The 20,790-nt window shown below is 34.3% G+C and overlaps 1 protein-coding gene across 2 annotated transcripts in view; it reads right to left on the bottom strand.

Moving 5' to 3' along the window:
• Positions 1 to 290: 290 nt before the first annotated feature.
• The window catches only part of CDH10 (cadherin 10), a 55,243-nt gene continuing 34,743 nt past the window's right edge, over positions 291 to 20,790 (bottom strand). Inside the window, exons 5-11 of one of the 2 annotated variants that reach the window (XM_058818726.1) lie at positions 17,481 to 17,668; positions 14,323 to 14,576; positions 12,654 to 12,790; positions 10,423 to 10,544; positions 4,316 to 4,478; positions 2,161 to 2,412; positions 291 to 1,279 (exon numbers count right to left, since the gene is read on the bottom strand). In XM_058818726.1, coding sequence (XP_058674709.1) covers positions 786 to 1,279; positions 2,161 to 2,412; positions 4,316 to 4,478; positions 10,423 to 10,544; positions 12,654 to 12,790; positions 14,323 to 14,576; positions 17,481 to 17,668 — 1,610 coding nt within the window. In that variant the 3' untranslated portion in view covers positions 291 to 785. The remainder of the gene's footprint in view (positions 1,280 to 2,160; positions 2,413 to 4,315; positions 4,479 to 10,422; positions 10,545 to 12,653; positions 12,791 to 14,322; positions 14,577 to 17,480; positions 17,669 to 20,790) is intronic. The other variant, XM_058818735.1, reaches the window with a different exon arrangement.

Below are 20,790 nucleotides of genomic sequence, written 5' to 3'. Positions count from 1 at the left end.
TAGAAAGTGGCACTTCTGAGCAAGCAAGTAATTGTATAACTTGCACCTGTCTCAGTGAGCATAAGCACTTCAGACTGTGTTATATGTATGGAGAATACTTCAGCACAGAAGTATTAGCAGTTGGTTGTGATCCCACTGGAGAAATTCCATGTTCTTTTCAAGTTTGAAACTCATGGTGAGAACAGGCAGGCAAACATTAGCATAGTTGTAAAAACTGGTTTATTTTTTAAAAATAAATACAAAAATATAAATATAAAACATTGGCAGATAGAATTTGATGAAATGAAGTTGCACAAACTTTTTTTTTAAACCAGCTGCATATTACACTTATTAACACCACGTGTACATTTTGTTTTATTTTAATGTACAGAACAGGACATATTGGATTTTTTCTTCTTCGCCATCTTAAAAGCTGCACTTGCAGGAATAGGACATGTACCTAACAGAAGCGGCTTGTACATGAGGTTGCTTAGGGGATTATCACCCTGTTCAAATTTCTGAAGGTAAGATATTTTTTATTTTACTTACTAAAATGTACAACACTGAATTTCCATAGCTTTGGCTCTTGGAAGTTTGATTAAATAAAATGTTGTATATATTCCAAGTGGCATCCTACTAGAAAGAATGAATGACATTAATGGACAAGTTTAAAACAAATTTTAAAAGGAAACCATTGTGCTGAGTGGCAGGAAAATTTTCCTGAATGTTAAATACTGTTGAGTGCAGAAGGTGTCTGTAAAATTACTTCCGCTCAAAGGAAAAGGAAAAAAGTAGCCTACTGTAGGTTAAGAAGTGTCTTTGTCACTTTCTCCTCCACCGTACATCTCAGCTAGCTTATTAAACCGAGGGCCCCACTCTCGGAGGTAATCATAGTTTTGGTCTCCTTCGGTAGTACCTGACTCCAAGGAGCTCAAGGATTCAGCTATGGAATCGTTTCCCTCATAGGCATAGGTTGCAAGCGAGTCGTACGGCGGCGCGGAGGGATCAGTGTCGTGCTCTTTTAGCCTTTGGTTAATGAAATCTCGGACATCCGTGTTGTCTGGTGCCGAAGGAGTCCTCCGGGGCACAAATAACGTTTCAGGGAGAATGTCTCGCCGAAGCTTCTTATCTTCTATAGCCGCAGGATTCCTCAGTGTGCCGATATCAAAGGCCTGGGTGTCTTCCTCTCCGCCGCCTTCGTCATTGTAACTCACAATGTTGTCTCTGATGTCCTCTTTAGAGAGGATCAAAGGCTCCTTCTTTCGTTGCCTCTTCAGAGCAGCAAATAGCACCACTATAACTTAAAGAGGGAAACAAAGAATGGGTAAAGATCTCTATTTAACAATTTCTTAGCAGCAAATCCACCGGGTGCAAGAGCCACATTTCAGCTACATTTCACCAACTCATTTTTTTCTGATAACTGGATAAACACCCCTATCTGTATAATGGTAGCACAATAAAGTCTATATCAAGAACCTATTTTGCACACATTCTGTGCTCTGCTTACAGGACCATGAGCTTGTCTGCATGCTCCTTCTGTAGCTGTAATGAGCTTTAAAATAGCCAGGTCTATTCTGAAGATCTTTTTCCTTTTTCAAGCTCAAAGGAATTGTTAAAAAGTGGGTTTGAGTTGAATTATAGGTCATTAAGTGTTATTCTATAAACCACAAAATGGAGGTTTTACAAAATTTTCCTTTTTTTTTTATTACAGCACTGAAACCACTGTATAGACAGGGCTTTGATGTAGTGAAATTACTGATTACTGTTATATTATATGTGAAATATATACTGCATATTGATTTTCAGTAGTTATTTAAATGAAAAAGAGACTTTTCCTCAAAAAAATTTAAAATGAAAGACATGAAAGCGATTTTTGATTACACTATTCATCCTCTCTGAACTTTCTTTTTTCGGGAAACTTAACAAAAGAACATAAATGAGCTTCTGGCTGCACAGTGACAGTTTAACAGTCTGGGACTCGAATTATTTATGGTGTTAAATTAGCAGATAACAAAGATAATGAGGGTTTGGCCTTGTTTTTTCCTTTTTATTTTAAGCTGCACTTATATCCTTCTTGCAAAATCCAGGACCATTAACTCTATCAACCTGCATAATTTCGTGAAACGAGTCAGGCCTCAAATATTTGTTCCTGGGCAGGGGAAGGCGCGTTTCTCCCCTTACCTAGCAGGATGATGATGCAGAGGAGAATGGCCACCAGAGCCCCCGTGCTGAGGCCGGCAGGGAGCAGCAAGGCCTCGGCGCTGCAGGACTGCATGTTGCCCCGGCTGTCACAGGCGCACACGCGGATGGTCAGCGTGCCCGTGCTGCTCTGGATCGGGTAGTCGTTGTCCGAGATCACCACTGGGAGAAGGTAAGTGCTTATTTCATGCCGACTAAAGCCATTCCTCCTCGTCAAAATCCTGGCAGTGTTATCTAGAGTGATTAAAAGATACTGTTGTAGCCTATACAAACAGAAACCATATCACTTATAGTAGATGCAAATAATCGTATTTTATATGACTTCAAAATAGATCCTGATATTACAGTGATAGCTCTGTTTTTCTAACGGCATTCTCATTTGATCAGAAAGATATTTATAAGTTTTTAGGTACATCTGGCCTGCTTCTCTGTGCCTCTGCACCACTTTGGCGTGTGATTTGAAAAGAGGATTTCTCAAAGCTTAAAATGTTTTATAGATTAATGCATGCAGTGCATGACACAGTTACAGTTCAGGGCTGAAACCCTGAAATGCAGCAACCAACTGAGGAAAAAGAACCTTCCACTTTGTGCAGTTCAACAAGTACTCTGCTCTAGAAGATTCCTTCTATGGCTCATCTGTGACAACACCCACAGGAATGCTGTCAACTCAGAATGAGATTTGTTAAACCAAACCGCTTTCAACACACTGTAGAACAATGAATTATGTACCTTAGCACATGAAGTAGGGCTTTTTTTGGATAGAAATTGTCTTAGGAATTCAGAAAATGTGAAAGATGGTAGGTATTCCTGCACATTTTTGAGAAGTGAACTTATTACACTGTATCTGTAACAGACAAATCTTAGTTGTGTGCAGGATACTTCAGCACCAAAAGGTGCCCACAGAGTGGCCAGAGGGAAGGGAAGCAAGAGAAGGAATGAATAACAGGAAGAGACTATTTCTTCTACTTTTAGAGCCACAATGCTAGAGTAGCAGCCAACACCAGAGCTGATAACTGTTTTATCCAAAAGAGAGAAAATATCGGTTTAATGTGCACTAAAAGGAAAATTTAATTTTCATCATATTTGTGGGTTGCCTGAGCTATGTGGTTAGCTATTTTGATAGATAACTTCAGGCACAACTAAAATAACCCATGTGCAAAAAGCAAGAAAATAACTACAGATAATAAGGAAATATCAAGATCTATACCTCTCTGTATTCAGGGCCTAGTCACCAAGATATAACCTTTGTTTAAAATACTAAATAATGTATTTTTTCATAGACTTCAAGATGTGAAACATAAAGTTTTTCTTTCTTGCTTCCCTTCACTGGTTTTAGGTATTTTAACATTATTTGTTTTCACTCAACATCAAAAAGTCTCTTACGGATCTTTAAACACCTCTTCTGCAAAGGATTTTATAAGGTATGTGAAATATTTTATTTAATTACTTCAATTTCCCTACCATTAGAAGTTTTTTTTCTGCTGTTGTTTGTAGTCTATTACATCCTGAAATATTCATCAGGAACAGAGGACTATTCCCTTTGCCTTTATGCCTTTGACACATTTGAAGACTGATACCGTGTCCTCTCTCATTTATGTCTTCTGTAATCTAGAGTCCTCTCAATTAGTCATACTAATAATGAAAGCCAAAATTCATAGTCTCACTTCCCCAACAGAAGCTTCTGAAAATTTTCTCTGATAAAGACAGATTGAGCAAGGATCAAAAGAAAAGCCAAAGTGGCTCTCAGAACCGTTCTTTTCATTAATGGTCAGAAAGAAGCAAAACAGAAGGCCAGGGGAATCAGAACAATGTCACAAAAAGCTAAAGTGAAAAATCTCAACTTTCAGCTGAAGACATTTTTGAAAGCCTTTTTTCTTTTGTAGTCAAGTATTTCATCTGTCTCTTACCCCAAGCCAACAATTTTCTGATTTTCTTCATAACTTTTTTTAAATCACATTTTTGCTTTACACAGATACAAGTGTAGATGTCCTATACCTCATTCAGGCAAAGTATTCTTGGTAGCAGCAACCTTCACAACTTCTCTACATACTGATAGGCATCAAAAGCAAATATATTTCAGGGATGTAGCCAGACAGAAAAGATAAAACTCCTTCCTCGGAACAGGCATGAATTTTACCTTCATTGTCCTGAACAGTGAAGTTAGGGTTAACGGCAGCTAAACTGAAGAAAAATTTTTGTCCACCAAGAGGGTCATCTTTGTCTACTGCACTTATGGTTTGAATAAGCTGCAGGAAAAAAAGCAAGCAAACAAACAACAACAACAAAAAGACCAAATACACCTAGGTTTTTGATAGAGCTGTCTGATCAAAGAAGATGAAAAGCATTGGAGTAACTTGGCATTCACACATATTGACTTAATATTTATTCTGTAAAATAAAAAAAACCCAGATGTTCAACAAGTGTCTTATGTAAGTTTTTTTGAAAAAAAAATCTGTATTTTTCATGTGACAGAATATGTGCACCTATATTATTGTAGCTACATAGTGGACAAAACTTGCCAAAAATAGTTTTAGCTGTAGCTGGTAGTTGTTACGCTTCATCTTTGATTCATCATTTTAAATTCAAATCAACACCTAAGACTGTAATTCACATGAAGTTTTCTATTTTTGTGATAAAAACGGCATTTTATCAAACACTTTTTTTTAAAGGGAAGTTAAAGCTTCAAATTACATTTCTACATTAAAACATTTTTTCTTTAACATGATTTTTCTATTTATTAGTATAGAAGAACACAGCAACATGATTCCCGAGATAAAAGTTCCAGTTATATTTTAGACATATTTCTACTCTTGTAAAACATTGTAGCACACCCTAGAGTTGCACAAGTTTGGAGTGGGATGAGAATCAGGTGTCATAATTCTGAGAGTAAGCTGCACCAGGTCAGTTCCATACTCAGAGCTTTCCACAATGCCTACAACAAATTTGGGCAATTTTTGGGGACAGTAATGGCAACCCCTTTATCAGTACTTCTTCCCTTCTAAGGCAAGTGAATATGTGGCTTTTTCAGTGAAATTTCTATACCTAAGAGTGGCTAAATATTGTTTCCCAAGCAAAATGAATTTTTTTACTATTATTTTTTACTTTATTGCCTATTTTCAGTCTGGGGCTTTTTTTAATACTATGGCATATAAAGTGAATTTAAGTCTGGATTTTTGTGCATGCATGCTTGAAGGTTCAGTTATGTTCTTAAGTTTAACTTCCAAATATAGATTATCTTTAGCCTAGATCATTTTTATTCTTCATTTCTTATTCATCATTTTAAATTGCACTGCTCTTTCAACCATGGAATTACATCTAATTTTTAACACCATTTCTTCCCTGTGGTGTACTTGTTAAACTCTGTTTGTTTTTCCTCTTCCAGTTCTTCCAAATACAGCCATTTCTCTTCATATCACAGCTTTTGTCAGGTCTGATCATCTTTCACATCAACAACTGCAGTGCACTCCTGTTTGCCTTAAAAAACGCATGACTAACTCCCAATTTCTTTCTTGTCCATCCAGAAAATAGCAGTAAATATCTTGAGGAGGCAAGGATGGGATTTCTTTTAATATAGCAACTTCCTTGCTTTTTCAACAGGAGTTTTGTCTTTCTCTAAATCTGTTTTCTTACATAATCCTCCAATAACTTTCTATATGAATAAAACTGATAATGCAAGCATAGAATATTATGTTTTTGAAGAATGAATATTTTAATTATTTAGTGAGCAATTAGCATGTGAATTTTCATATATATTTACAAAATGAAATATAAAAACACTAGTTTATTTTACTTAACAACTAGAGACCATGAATATGGTCAGTTGCAGGTGTTAGGCTATTGAAAATCAACTGATTTGCTGAGTGTTCATTATCATAGTTTTTTTTTAAAAGAGCATGTAGAATTGAAAGCATCATATTGCAACTTGAAATGGCTTCCTGATAATATTGATTACTATTTTAATGTGATAAATCCTGTTTTACATGTGGTTTCCAAAAGTTCTTTTATCTTAGACCTGCCACCCAATTTCCTTGTAAATAGGGGTATAACACTCTTAAGTTGTTTCTTTCTAGAAATGGCACTAAGCAGTAACTGCAGGGAAGCCAAGGATGTTACTCTGTATGATGATAGGTAGGAAATTAATGGCACAGTAGCAGTCATGAGGGTCATTAGCCACTAAAAAACTGATAAACCACTGGAAACAAGTTTGCTATAAGGTGCGCTTATTCCAACAAAATTCACTTTCTGCTTAGTAGGACTTCGGCAAGCATCAGTTCCGTCAACTGTTTAGGTAAATGTTTTCTTCAAAAATATACTATAGTTTTGCTTTTAAATTTAGGACAAAGAAAATATAATGTGCTATTGAGAAAAAGAAAGCAGAACTCTTTAGAAACTTTACATCAATTTGCAGTTCAAAAATTTTTTCTTGCCTGAGTGAAAAAAGCAAACCTTTGAGAGTTTTTAAAAAAGTTTTTGAAAAAGGTTTTTGAAAAAGGTAAAGCATATACCTCACTGAGAGGTATAAGATCTATGGCTATATATTGAAGAAACTAAAGTAAGAATGACTCAGGGGAGTTGGGAAAGAAAGAGAACAAATTTTCAAGTAAATTGATCACAAATTGTCATTTATCAAAAGAAATGAAAGATGCAATAAACAAAGATAAAATTACACTTCAGGATTAAAGGATTTAGGAAATTTTTACAGAAAGATCTGAAAAATAGGAAGGGAAAATTGAAAGCTAGAAAAACACTTCAGGGATTTTAGTTTTTCAATAGATGTGAATTTTAGCTATTTTTAGAAAGACACTTGTGAATATAACAAGGAAAGTTCTGGAACTACGAAGATCCCAAAAGCCACATTTAAACAAGATTATGGGGAGGAAAGGACATCCTTTTCCTGATAAGGACTGTTATATGGGTCAAATGAGCTGATAACATGAAGAGCAGCATAAAACTAATTGGTTCAAGAAACCTAGTCTGTTTTTATAATCTATTCTTCATTAAGTTATTGGAAAAAGGAAAATAGACCCCAAGATTTGTATTTTAAAATGTCTTTGAAAAAGAATCCATTATGAGCTAGACCTATTTACATAACATTTGACCATGTGAAAAGGTATGTATGGATTAGGTAAAAATGAAGGCTAGTAACAGCAAGACAATAACAAGCCATTTAAACATCACAGTGGACTTGAAAAAGGTGAGGCTGTTCCAGTGCTGGCTGTGCCAGGGCTGTGCTGGGGCTGCCCAAGCTGGCCCCAGGCAGTGCCAGCGGCTGCAACAGCCCCAAACTGAGTCTGTTTTGCCAGTGATGGTAATTTGTAAGTTTGTCTCAAACCATTTATTTTTCATCTTTTCTCCCCCTATATTATTGAGGGGGCAGGAAGTGGTTTGTTGGGCACTTGGCTGCTGACCAAGGTCAACTTCTGCCTTTTTTTTTGGCAGATCATTTACACATAAAGAAGAAGGGCCTCTCTTCTGACATCTACTATAGGGAAAATGAATATTTGGAAAAGTTTTACTTAGCTTCCATGCAAGATCTCTCTAAAGCAGGACTGACTTCTGCTTTCTAAACTGATTCTTATCTTTTACATTAGAGGATCTTTGGAGGCTGGCAGCTGAGCTGCCAGACATGTGACAGCTGGGAGCTGACAAAACCAGTGGGATTCCATCTGTCCAGATGCCCAGCTCCTGCCTCTTCTCACCTGGGGGCAGAGGACAGCTGAACTTCTTTGGTTGCAGGGCTGCAGCAGTCTGAGCATTTTGCTGCTTTATTTCCCTGAACTCCTTTTGAGTCAGCCTTGTGTAGGTCACATGAATGCCTGTGTCCTCTTTATGCCATCACACCAAGACTGTCCTCATTTTTGGGGGGGGGGGTCAAAAGAACAGCAACCACCAAAATAGCATTCTGCCAGAGGGGTTGCTTGTGTATAGCTTGAGCTTTTGAGATAGGATATTTGCATCGTTTGTAAGTTCATGGTAGGATCTGACATCAGCAGTAATAGCAAGCAGGAAAACAATCACAGGCCCTTTGAGTCTTTCAGACTACAAAAGTCACATTTCTCTCTTGCTATATATTTGCATATATATGTATGTTTGTATACATGGATTTATGTGCACCTCCCTAGGTATCATATGTAGTATGCATATGTTTATATATATATATGTATAAAATTTAGGTTTCTGTACAAATTAAGTAAATGGAAAAGTATAATATTCCTTATAATATCTCTCTTTAGTAGATGGGAATTACTGAAATGAATACAACAGAATCTGTGACTGATGAAGCATCATTAGTTTCAGTTACCTAATAGATATAAATTTTATGGATCAAATGTAATTATGAAAACCTGAAAGGGAAGAAAAATAGCAGAAATGGGGGAGGAATCAAGCTCAGGGAACCATGTTCAGTTTGAATTGATTACGTTCTCTCAGGACAGATTGAATTCGAAAACTAAAAAGTCTTATTTATGAGCTGCCAGTAAACAAGAAGAATATAATTACGTTCAAAAAGATTATTCTTGTTATCCTGCATTACATTTTTTCTCTTTCTGAGAATTGTTTTCTTTAAGCAATCATTTGCAACTCATATTTCTTAAAAAATATTTATATTTATATAAAATATAAATATATTTTATATATATAAATATATATATAATAATATATATATATATATATATATATATATATATATATATATATATATATATATATATATATTTATATATATAAAACTGCCCTCTCAATAACCTTGGCAGTTTTTTTTCAGATAAAGACACTATTCAGCCCTATAACAACTTAAATAAGCATTTGTGGATGCATTGTGTCAACTTATTTAGAATCTCATTTATTAGTTATAAGTGATTAGTGCTATTTTATTCAACTTTTTAACTGACAGCCTATTCTGATTGTAAACAATACAACAATGCAATGTTGAAATACTTTTATATTTACTTTTAAATTATACTGACTTTTATAGTCTAGATAGCACAGAAAAAACCTGTTATTTAAAATACTTGTACATGGAAATTTAACTGCTCTCTTAACATTACATGTGCGCTCTAGAACTAGTAACCTGCACAGAAAAAATTCTGAAAACTCAGATGAGTAAAATTTGTGGATGTATGCTTTTATTATTTTTTTTCACACAGGATGTGTTTTTTGTGAAACTGGAAGAGGAAAATTCAATGTTCTTCTTTTACAAGTATTAATCCTTATGTCATATTGAAAATTATTAAACATTTTTTGGCATTTATAGTAGACAATTCAGCTGTCCAACTTTCTACATTTTTAGCCAGTGATTTCTCTTTATCTAACACCTTGAATTCTCTTGTGACTGCCACAGCAGACAAATGCACTTGCTCAGTACCTTTATATATTTTATGCATTATAAATTTTGGCCTCAAATTCTTTGTTATAAGTTCAAACTTATGTCACTTTGGAAGGAAGAATGGCAACCTGAATGCAAAATTTCCAACACAACCTGAATGTTATACCTGTGGGACTCCCAACAGTTAAGACAAGCTGGCACTTGTACCACGTTCTATTCAAATGTACTGAAAGGGTTGCACTGAGGTACTACTGCTATCATTTTAAAGGTTTTATTTTTGGCAGCTTATGCTCTGGGACATGTAATAGAAAAAACAATTTAAAAGTTCTAATAAGCAACTGCCTGGACATTAGGTATTAAGCAGTACAGTCAATTCATTTAAATCGAAGTACACATTGTGTAGCCTCAAAGAAGCGAAAGAAAATATTTTGTTACATTTTTAAAAATGCATGTTTTCTTTACAGAAATTTTTGGTGAGATAATGAAAGATGAATCTAACAATTGAAAAAAAAAAGTGTGACAGGTTTTTTGGTTTGTATTCACTGTCAGCATGGATTGAAATATATCTGAATTTTGCTACTGGAGAATTATTAAAATAATATAGATCAAAGTTTTTAGTTACATGTAATGTTCTTCTTTGTGAAATTAAGGGCATGACCATGACCCTGTCATGGACATATCTCATTGGGATTTAAAAGCAGTACAAGGTTAGGTAAGAAAAAGTGGTGATTGAAACACTAGTGTGCTTGTAACGTACTGACATTTCACTCCAAGCCTCACTTACAGAGCTTCTTTGCTTTCATTTTGAACATATCAAAAGATAATTTAGGTATGATTTTTCTTAAGCAATAGGCAGGAATGATCTACAATTGAGTTCTGTAGCAAAACTAGATGGTGGGAAGTGTTTATCAAAGGCATACCTGTCCAGCTCTGGCGTTTTCACAGACAAAAGTGTCGTAGAATACAGCAAACTGTGGCGCATTGTCATTAACATCCAAAATTCTTACATAGACCGGAACACGAGTAGTATCTTTGGGGTTGTCTGACAGTAGAAGAGAGAAGAAACATGAGATCATTTTCTTATTAAGAGTTTTCTGTTTTCTTCCAAATTTCATGAGCAATACACATGCAAGATGAAGTTTGAATCTGGTCAATTTTTAGTGTACAAACCAGTAACAAGGCAGAATCAGGCCTTCTGAAAAACAAAGAAATTATTTGTGTAGAGTAAAAAAAAAGAAGCATTGGGATCTAGTGAGCAATTAAGTTTTACATGGAGATAAGGGGTGGCAAATGTTAATAATATATTCAAATATTGTATATGAAATGTATGCCCACTACTACAGTAACAAATTTGATCACTTGGTGGACTTAAGGTTTTGTATGGTTTTGATCTTTAATTGTAAAATTCTTTGTTTATCTGGTTTGTTTTACAGAGAAAAGATACGAAGGACATCATTTGTGCATTGTGTTGGTTTTGGCTGGGTTAGAGTTAATTTAGTCTATGACATGCACACATATTTTGAAAAATTTTTAAGTCTGACTTTCCTCTCTTGCCCCTCAAAGAAATTCCAACAAAACAAATGAAAGTACTCCTCCAAAAATTTGGTAAAGAACTTATTAGAATAAGATTTTTTAATGTTTAAATTGCCTTAAAAAATATTAATGTAACGTTTCAGACCTTAGGTTCAGAAACAAGAATAACGTCCCCCTCACCAAATGCCAAGATACTATTATTATTATTTAAAGTGCGCTTTTGTTAGTATAGGTTAATTCAAGAATATAAGTGTCCCTGTTCTCACTTGCTGATCTTGTTGCCATACCAAAAATAATAAATAATTCCTGGGTGTAAAAAGTGCAGATGTTTCTTGGAATTCTGCTGTGTGGTAGCTAAGCAGCATATGATTTTTTTACATTAATGGAACTGGATAAGTAACAAAAGTAACAGATTGTTCCAAATTACTGATTTCCCCCCCTCTTCTTCTGCTTTAAATAAAACAAAAGACATTAAGGAGCAGCTGGAATTACATTGGCTTGTTATCAGTAGCACCTTTGCTAAAGAGTGTGAAGTGGATCTTTTTTGACATCTTGAATTATTTACATTTCCAGGTTTAGCATGCAGTTTTTCATAGCCTTCTGTATGTTCATGCTAACTTTCCAAATCAGTTCTAACACTGCTTTCATTCTGTCATGCTTCACAGGTAGGATTTTAAAATATTTAAAGATCTAAATCTCCTTCTTCACTTCTTTCTCCAAAATTAACATATCTCTGTGGAGAATGCTAACTACTCCAGATATGTCCATAATGTAAATTTGCTCTAAGTTTTCTGACAAGGAGGTAAGTTTAGCACTAAGATCTAGTCATGCAAGGATGTTAAGTTTCTTCATTATATAAATCTGAAAATAATTTGTACAACATTAGACAGCACTCTGAATGCTTGCAAGCTCAGGACAAAGCATCAAAAGAAAAAGTTGTTTTTTTAAAAAAAAAACAAACTACTGTGGGGGTTTTTTGTTTTTGTTTTTTTTGTTTTGTTTTGTTTTGTTTTGTTTTTTTTTTTAACACAGAATGTTTAATTGGCAGGACACAATGTTCCATTTAGTCCTCTGCAGTGTAACTCTTGCCAGACACGTTTCACTGCTGACCAGTATTTTTTTCCTTTTTTTTTTAACTGATACAGAATTAGCCCTAAAAAAATTAGTGACTTTGAGAGGAAGTGATTTTTAGATGCTGATTTCAAAGAGCCGTAGGTGCAGATACCATAGGAAGAGATAATGAAAGTATTTCTAAGGAAATGAAGAAAATAATAGAGACAAAACCATAGATTACTATGCTAAACTCATCTATTTTAACAGCAAAATCATGTTATTGTCCTCCAAGAAAGGAATAAAAATAATTAATCCAATCTTATATTTTAATTGGCTAACATTTCAGAAATAAGTTGGACATTAAAGGTCAGTGATTGAGGTAGCTGAGGAAAAGATCGATGAGGAGACAGCTGCTGTTAGCTACCCCACAGTTCACTTTTCCAGAACATCTAGTATAAAGGGAGAGGGAGAAAATAAAGGAGGGATGTTTTCATCACAAAGTTGCAGCTGTAACTTTACAGGCTAAAGAAAACTGAAAGTAAAAAGAAAAACCAAATTAGCTTACTAATCTCAGCTGCTATAACACTAAGATTGTGCCATTGGGATATCTCACGGTCAAGTGGCTTAGAAGTATAGATGGACCCATTTCCAGAATGAATGTTAAATATCCTGTCCAGGTCAGTGTGACGATCCAGAGAAAACCTAAATATGACAATAAAATAGAAAGTGTTGTCAAAATTATAAAAAGTCAAAGAAAATATATATTTCACAAGTCACTACAGGTTTTATGTTCTATATTACAAAGGTTAGTTTTGAAAAGACATATATTTAGTTTCTATAAATACTTCTCAAATTTCTGAATGTTAGCTCCATAGAACAAGGAATTAAAACTTGGATTTTAAGAATGTGATACAATAGTGTAATATTTGATAACTGGAGCTTTTACAAGACTATAGGAGAATTATTTTAAAAAATAAGAATTTTAATGTATAATTAAAGAATTAATTTAATCCTGAAAGGAAAATGGTCTTTGATATACTGTTTTTTCAGACTGAGATTGACAGCTAATTTACAAGCTGTTCAAAATTATTGCTATAAGCTCAGCTTCTGCTGTTTAGGATGCATTAATTCACTAGAGATCAAGATAAAAAAAACTTGTATAAAAATAAGTCCACATGCAGAACTTTCATGGATAGATGTTCAAGGACCTTCTATTTTTCTATAGTTGCTATACTTCTGGCAGGCATAATGGCCACCAACATGCTATGGTAGTGTCAAACTAGTATCAGAAAATTTCTCTTTCCTCTTTTTTTTTTTTAATATTTAACATTGCCTTAAAATTAGAATTGGAATGGAATGGAATTAAATGCAGGATTTTGTCAAATACAGAATGATTTTTGGAATACGTTTCAGAATTTGGCCAAATTTTTTAAAAAGTTAAATAGTACACTTGTATAGTACAATAGAAACAAATGTTTATGTTTCTATGAAAACTTATGAGTGATCTAAACTGTTAATCAAGTGCATCTGGTTTCATTTACAGTACTTAACTAAATTGAGCCAAATAAAAAAATGCTGTTATATGAAAACAACATCTATACGGTTTTGGTGGCTGCTGTTTGCTCACTCCACTACACACAATTGCAGTAAATATAAAAAGACAAACAAATAAAACCCCAATGAACAAGTCAATGCCAAAATGAATACAAAAACAACAAAAAAAGAACAGCCTATGAAAACTTCTTATAGTGCAATAAAGACTTACTCAAATGTTTTTGTTTTTTTTTACTACTAGCTTACTTTAATAATTCTTAACTAGAATAAAACAAAAATCTACTATTTTCTAAAGAAATTATATTTAAGACTATTTGGCTTATATGGTAAGCATTTCATTTTACTTCATACATGTTAGGTTTATTGAAGTCTAGAACTTGTTTAATCAGCACTCTAAAAGCTTTTCACAGTGCGAAGTAAAAAGCAATCCTGATGGGCCTACTTGAAATCAAGTTTTTATGAATTGTGCCACTGGAAAATATTTTGTGTGTCTCTTGAGTGTAAGTAAATTTCTTTTGCCTGACATATTTGTAGGTTTACAGATAGCACCATTCTCAATTCTGTCTATCTCTGGGACACTAATAAATAATAGATAAAACATCTCTATGTTAAATTAATGTTGTATTACTATTTATCTTAATTTCTTTAGCAAATAATATGTTTAGACATTGAAGTATTACCTTATTGGACTTGAGGCAGAATCAGGATCCCGTGCCATTACTGTTCCTATTATTGTCCCCAACTCAATATCTTCATGCACCTCAAAAAGGTAAGAAGACCTGCTGAAAACAGGAGGTTCATCTACATCTTCTACAGAGATTTTCACAATAATTGTGTCTTTGAAAGGCCCAAGGTAATAGAAACGGGGATCCACATGGGTATTTTCAGCTTCTACTTTCAAAGTATAAAGCCGTCTTGTCTCATAGTCCAGTGGCTAAAAATGAAAAGTGCAATAAATTTTATTAGATTAGATTTACATATTGGCAGATGTTGACCTATGTACATAATGGAAACTGAAGAGGGCTCAAGCCTTATCAGATCCTACCCATGCATTCTGGGAGCACCAACACAGTTAACATTTTCCCCACCACAGGAGTCACTTTGTCAAATAACAAATTACATTGTTTTTAGAAGAAGTATCTTTTCCTGTATATTAGTTAAATTATCTCAGCGTGAATAATAAAAAGATTTTCAGCGAAAATTAACCAATTATTCAGGGAATTCTGCAGCTGTTTCATAAGAATATGGATTTGAAACAATCATATAACCATTTAAAAAGCTTGAGATACTGACTGGAAATACAAACATTCCAGAACAAGGTATTTAACACTAATGTTTCATAGGAAATTCTGTAAAGCCCTGAATAATTAAAATGACCAGAGTATTGCTATTGTCAAGCCCATATAGTAGGCCTTAAATATCAGGAATGTTTTAGGTGTCTTTTGAGGAAGGTATGTGTGTCAAAGCTCTCTATATTTAGAGAAACAGTGGGGTTTAATCTTGTTCCTTTTCATTTAATTTAATGAATCCGACATCAGAAAGGTTTTTTTTTTTTTGAAAATATATTTGACATTTTTGTCAGCAGTTCCTTTTTAAAATGGGAGGAGGAGCAGTTCACGGTTATAATTAGAAATCATTTTGGATTGAAAATAATTTTATTCCTTCAAATTTTTCTAGCTGTCATAGATGAAAAGTGTTAGCTAGTTAATGATTCTAAGGAAATGAGCAAGCTGAAAATCTACCTTTCTGACACAAAGAAGACTTTATTAACTCCCACAGATTCTCAGAGAGATATAGAACTGGTGGTTTTCATTCATCAAAATGGGTGGTTGATGGCTTGTTTTTTTCTGCCTAGCTGCTTTTAAATATTAATTAATGTTCACTAAAGATGCCAAAGTGACAGGTTAGATATTTAAATACACTATTCAAAAGCAGAAAGATGCAGTCCAGTGCATGAGAAAGAATGAGTTTCCCCACTGCCTCAGACTTGTTTTAAAAAAGTAGTCAGAGCAGAGGGGAGAGTATCTATGAATACAAATGAGGAAAACAACCATTTAACCTAGATCTGAGGCTATTGCTATGTCTGTAAAGTGCATCATTCAGCTGTTAAGGGACACTGGCTTCAATCCTAAAAGCAAAGAAGACATGCTAGTCCTGACTTATTCTAATTAGTCTAGTCTGGCGGAATGTGCACGATGAATATGTAAACTTGCTACTACAACATTCACATCCAATTTGGACATATCTACCTACACTGCAAAACATGGGTGTGAAACATGTAGATTTTACAGGCATTCCAGCACATCCACAGTAATGAAGGAAATTCTTGCCCAAATATATGAAATTGTGGAAAATCAATTATTTTGTCTGTGAGAAATTGTATAGAAAAATGTGTATAGAAAAAGTTATTTATAGAGCATAATAAATTCAGACTTAATAACTTGGAAGCTTTGTAAAGGAACACAAGCTATTTGTAGTTATTCACCACTGAAAACAGAAATTACAATCAAAATGGATAAATAACAACAAAAAGAAGAGAGACTATTTTAATGAATCAATGAACTCAGCATTCTCATCTCCTTCCTTGCTTGTTAGTTCTGTTGTCTGTGGTATTGAATAAACTATTTATTCATGACTGAGAGAGCATCCTGAAAAATGCAAATTCTGTCAGACTGCTAATAACAAAATCAAAAGATCTTGTTCATTAGTATTTATTGACATTTTTGGAACTGCTGTATTATAATTTAGGAAAATTCTTGTGCTTGATTCAGCTGCTAGACTTTTTTCGAGATGCTATTGATTTAATGTTTAGTGTAATTGTGTGAAAATCTGAAGCAAGCAAGAGAAGAGCATCTCAAGAAAGCCTTCACAAACTAGGAAAAGAAAAACTATTAGACCTCAAACTTTGTTTTTTTAGTTGTTTTTTTTTTTTTTTTTTTTCCCCAGATAAACAACTACACTAACTATGAACAAAATAAAACACAGAAATTAAAAAGGAACGTTCTTTGCAGAACTTCTCTCTTCCTTGGTTGCCATTATCAAGAGATGTGAAGGTATCTTTTATATCACTGTTTATTTCATTATTCTATGCTTAAGGACATTTGTTTGGAAAGCTAATATAAACAATGTTTTATCTTAAAAATGGTGCCTGAACTCTTTGAAGTTCATCTCAAACTCCCAAGGACAAGGACCAAGGGACTTTTGGAAGGGAAATTTTTGAGGAGTAGGAGAGCGGCATTTCTTCTTGTGAGATAGACTTAGAAAACAAGCATCTGAAAGTGCTCTGACAGTGCAAGACAGAGGGCAGAACTAATGCTAGCTCTGGATCAGGAACAAAACCTTCATTACATACACATTGCTCATGTGGCAGCCCTCTCACACATTGGAAACAGGAACAAAACCATATCCTTTCAACTCATGTCTGTGTTCTGGCACACAGATCTCATCTCACCCAAGTAGATGAGAATCTCACAGAGAAGGAATGTGTGTCTCTCATCAGTGAGTGAGCTGCTGGTTGCTTGCTGAAGAAAACAGATTATAGAAATACTTAAGAAGTCTGCATTTGAAATCATAGAAATAATTAGTGCTAAAACATTGGGGCTGGTCCACTTTTTCATACTTTGCTTACAACAATGCTTTGAACCTATGTGTATCTTAGATATGGTTACCACCTTTTATTTCCAGTTCACCTTAAAAGGAAACAGTATCTTTCAGTCACTGATGGGGGATGCTTGCAAATGTTAAGCAATTAGCATGTCTTATCACATAATGTAAGCAATGAACGCTTGTGACATAACATTGACATCAAAATAATTTAGTGAATGCTGCTAACAGACACCTTTCGCACAGTGATGACGCCTTCCTGTGTGTCCTTCTGTGTCACAATATCAAACATATCAGTCCCATCACCATCTATAATTCTGTACTCCACTTCTGCATTCTTCCCAGTGTCTGCATCTGTGGCTTTAACGCTGCCAATGGCTGTCCCAACTGGGGAGGACTCGGGGATGCGGAGATGGATGGTACCTGTCAAAGAGACAAATAGCCATTCAGGACCCCCACAAGCTGGAACACATGCATGAAGTAACACTGTGTGACACAATAGCTGGTAACAAAATTTTGTGTATTTTTTTGTTCTAGAGAACTTGCCATTTAATACTGAGGCAATGGAGAAAATATGAGGCAGAGAACTATCCAGAGAAAAGTTTTATATAGAAGACTGAAAACAAAATTGTTGAAAAAACATTCATAGAAAATAGGGTTGAGAAAGATCTTTATTCTATCTCAGAGAAGAATCAAGTATATCTGCACTCTTCTTGCCTTTCTTTTCCTTGTAAGTTTCTTGTTCTCATTTTTCTTTCATTCCTGAAATATCATCTGGAAAGACTGCTGTGTGTTCTTGCTCAGTTTCACTCTTCTTTTTTACCCCTTAATATCTAAGGGCAATCTTTGAGATACATATTACATGTATTTTATCATGGAAACAATAGCAAGAATAGAATTCCTTGATTTCACTGGCTAGTTCTATGCAACAGACTGACATTTCAGCTTTCAAAATTAGATAGTAAGATATCATATTAAATAAATTTGAATAACACATTAATGCAGGGAGAGGTATTTTAAAAATCTACGAGCAGAAATTGTGCCTATACTTGTTGAAGCAGTTAATTCATACTGAAATAGGCTTATGAATATTACAATTCTTGGTTCGTGCTACTTTCCTTATCTTAGTTATATCCCTTTATGGTAGTGTCATGCAGCTGATAAAATACATAGGAATAAAACTGTCATCATTCAGACATGCTGCAGTAAATTGAAATAAGTATCTTACCATGTATTTTAGCATTCCATGTCCTAGCCTTAGTGTGAAAACTGTAAATAAGCATTGAGGTATTTGATCCCATCTGTTGGAACATACGCTACAAAAACTCGTGGGGGACATAATACGCTATGAAGAATTCTCAGAAAAAATATTTTAAAATTAATGCATCTCCAGTTGTCATTCCAAAGATGAAAGTGAATGCATCAAATGTCTCTTGGAAAACATTTTCTTCTATGGCCTTTGTTAAGTTTACTAAGATTTTCTGTTCTACTTAGACACTACCTAAGTTAAAGGAGTTAGAGGTATGCTTGAAATAACACAAAAATGGAAATGGTAAAGGGCAGCAACCACAACAGTAAAAAGCTGGACAGGCTACACAAAAAGCAACACATAAATACATTGCCCAAATAACTAGTACAGAAAAGTCCATCAAGGGCATATTAGTTTTGTGCAATCAAGAAGAGTCATGGGGAGAGATTGGCATGGCTGTATGGGAAGGTCACTGGCAATGTGATTTTATCAAAACTCAGGAAAGCATGAGTCATTTGAGGATTACTGGTGTATTACAAGCCATCTACAGAGTGACACTTAGTACAAAAAAAACCTATTATTTATTGGGTCATTAGAGATTTTTTCTTCCTCCACAGAGTTATGTTTTTTCTGTTCTATTATGTTATTATGTTCCCGTTTGACAGACCTAAAAAAGCAAAAATGCAAAAATTGAAAAATAGATGCATTCACATTTAATTTTCAACTAAACACTGAATGAAAAATATTGAAATATTTTAATTTATTTTCTTCATTTAATTTTACTTAAGCATATTTTAATATGAAAGGGACATATAGCAGCAGAATCAATTCTTTATGGCCATGTACACCCCCTTCTATTTGTATGTGTTTATTTTTGCTCAGTTGCATTTTGATGTTCAATTGAGTATTTTATCCTGCATTTTCTCTAATATTTTCATTATCTTTCTCTAATATCTAAACCTGTAATACTTCACTAGCAGAGAATCTCTCTCTAATCATCTAATGGTAAAAAAAAGGCAAAAGAAAAATTATCCCCAGTTTAGTACTTCAGCAGTACTATAGGAGACTATGGTGAAAGACTTTTTTTTATCCCCAATTAATATTTATATGTTATAATTATTTTTACGAGGTGTCAACTAGTCTCCACATTTTTTTCAGCTCTTAAAACTATATCCCTATGCCTTCTGGACACTTTGACTCCCAGTGCATTATTTAGTCATTATTTAGTCTACAAAATTGTAAGAGCTCATACATGAGTTGCTAATAAGGTAGTGGAAACAGAGAGGGAAAATAACCAGAAACTTATCATCTAAAAGATAGTTTTTAATCTAGCCTATCTATTTCTAGAAATCTCCACCATAGGATGAGACGCTTCATTTTATTCCTTTTGTCACTGAATACATTTAATGGACTAAGTATGGGATGCAGTGCAGCTTTGGACCCTGTATCAGAATACAAAGTACACCAAAGTAGACTCATCCTGGCAAAACTCTGCTGTCAATCTGATTTCTAACTTCTCAAGGAAAGCAGTTTACTCTTTGCATTTACTCCAGTGAATGATGTCCTTTCATTTGTCTGTCAGGAAAAGAAATGGGAGGATCAAGGAAAGGAATACTTTTCCATAGACTAAGGAGAGCAGAAATCAGCTTGAGGATTACAGTCTACACACTTGGGATTGCAAATACTTCAGTCAGTCATAAAGAATGAAAAACCAATCTCATTTTTCCATTTACCCTTCTTTCCATTCACTCTTGAATAGGCATATAATGTAAGGGCAAATATTATAAATTACCACAGGCTATAGTCTCACAGGATACGTGGGTGCCATAATTCAGGTGCACTGAGTTTCACTGAGTCCCAGGCTTCTAAGTCCATAAATCACATTTTCCGTTTATCACTGGTGAACACCATCTCCTTACTTCTGAGAACACCTGGAAGTATTATAGTTGAAACAAAGACCCAATGTCTGAGGTCTTTGAAGACCTTTCTGTAGCACCTTGAAAAAGTTCTCAATCTCATCACCACTGTTATCTATGTGGGATTTAGTATATTTTTAAGAATCCTTGTTTCATAATGCAAACAACAGAGGAATTAGGGGTTCTTCTATATTTATGTTTTTAGAATGTACAATACAATAAATTATGTCAAATTTTCCCCAATTTTAATATGAGTTTCTTGTGGGAGACATATAAGCTGATATTAAACATTTTATTGAAACATATAGCTGTAATATGGGGAGTCCTGTGGAAACATAATGGGAATTCTAATACTTAGCCTGATAATTTATAAATCTGAT

The sequence above is a fragment of the Ammospiza caudacuta genome, chromosome 1, assembly GCF_027887145.1.
Source record: "Ammospiza caudacuta isolate bAmmCau1 chromosome 1, bAmmCau1.pri, whole genome shotgun sequence".
Lineage (NCBI taxonomy): Eukaryota > Metazoa > Chordata > Aves > Passeriformes > Passerellidae > Ammospiza > Ammospiza caudacuta.
Note: the sequence above shows the minus strand (reverse complement) of the source record. Positions and strands in the feature narration are given on the sequence as shown.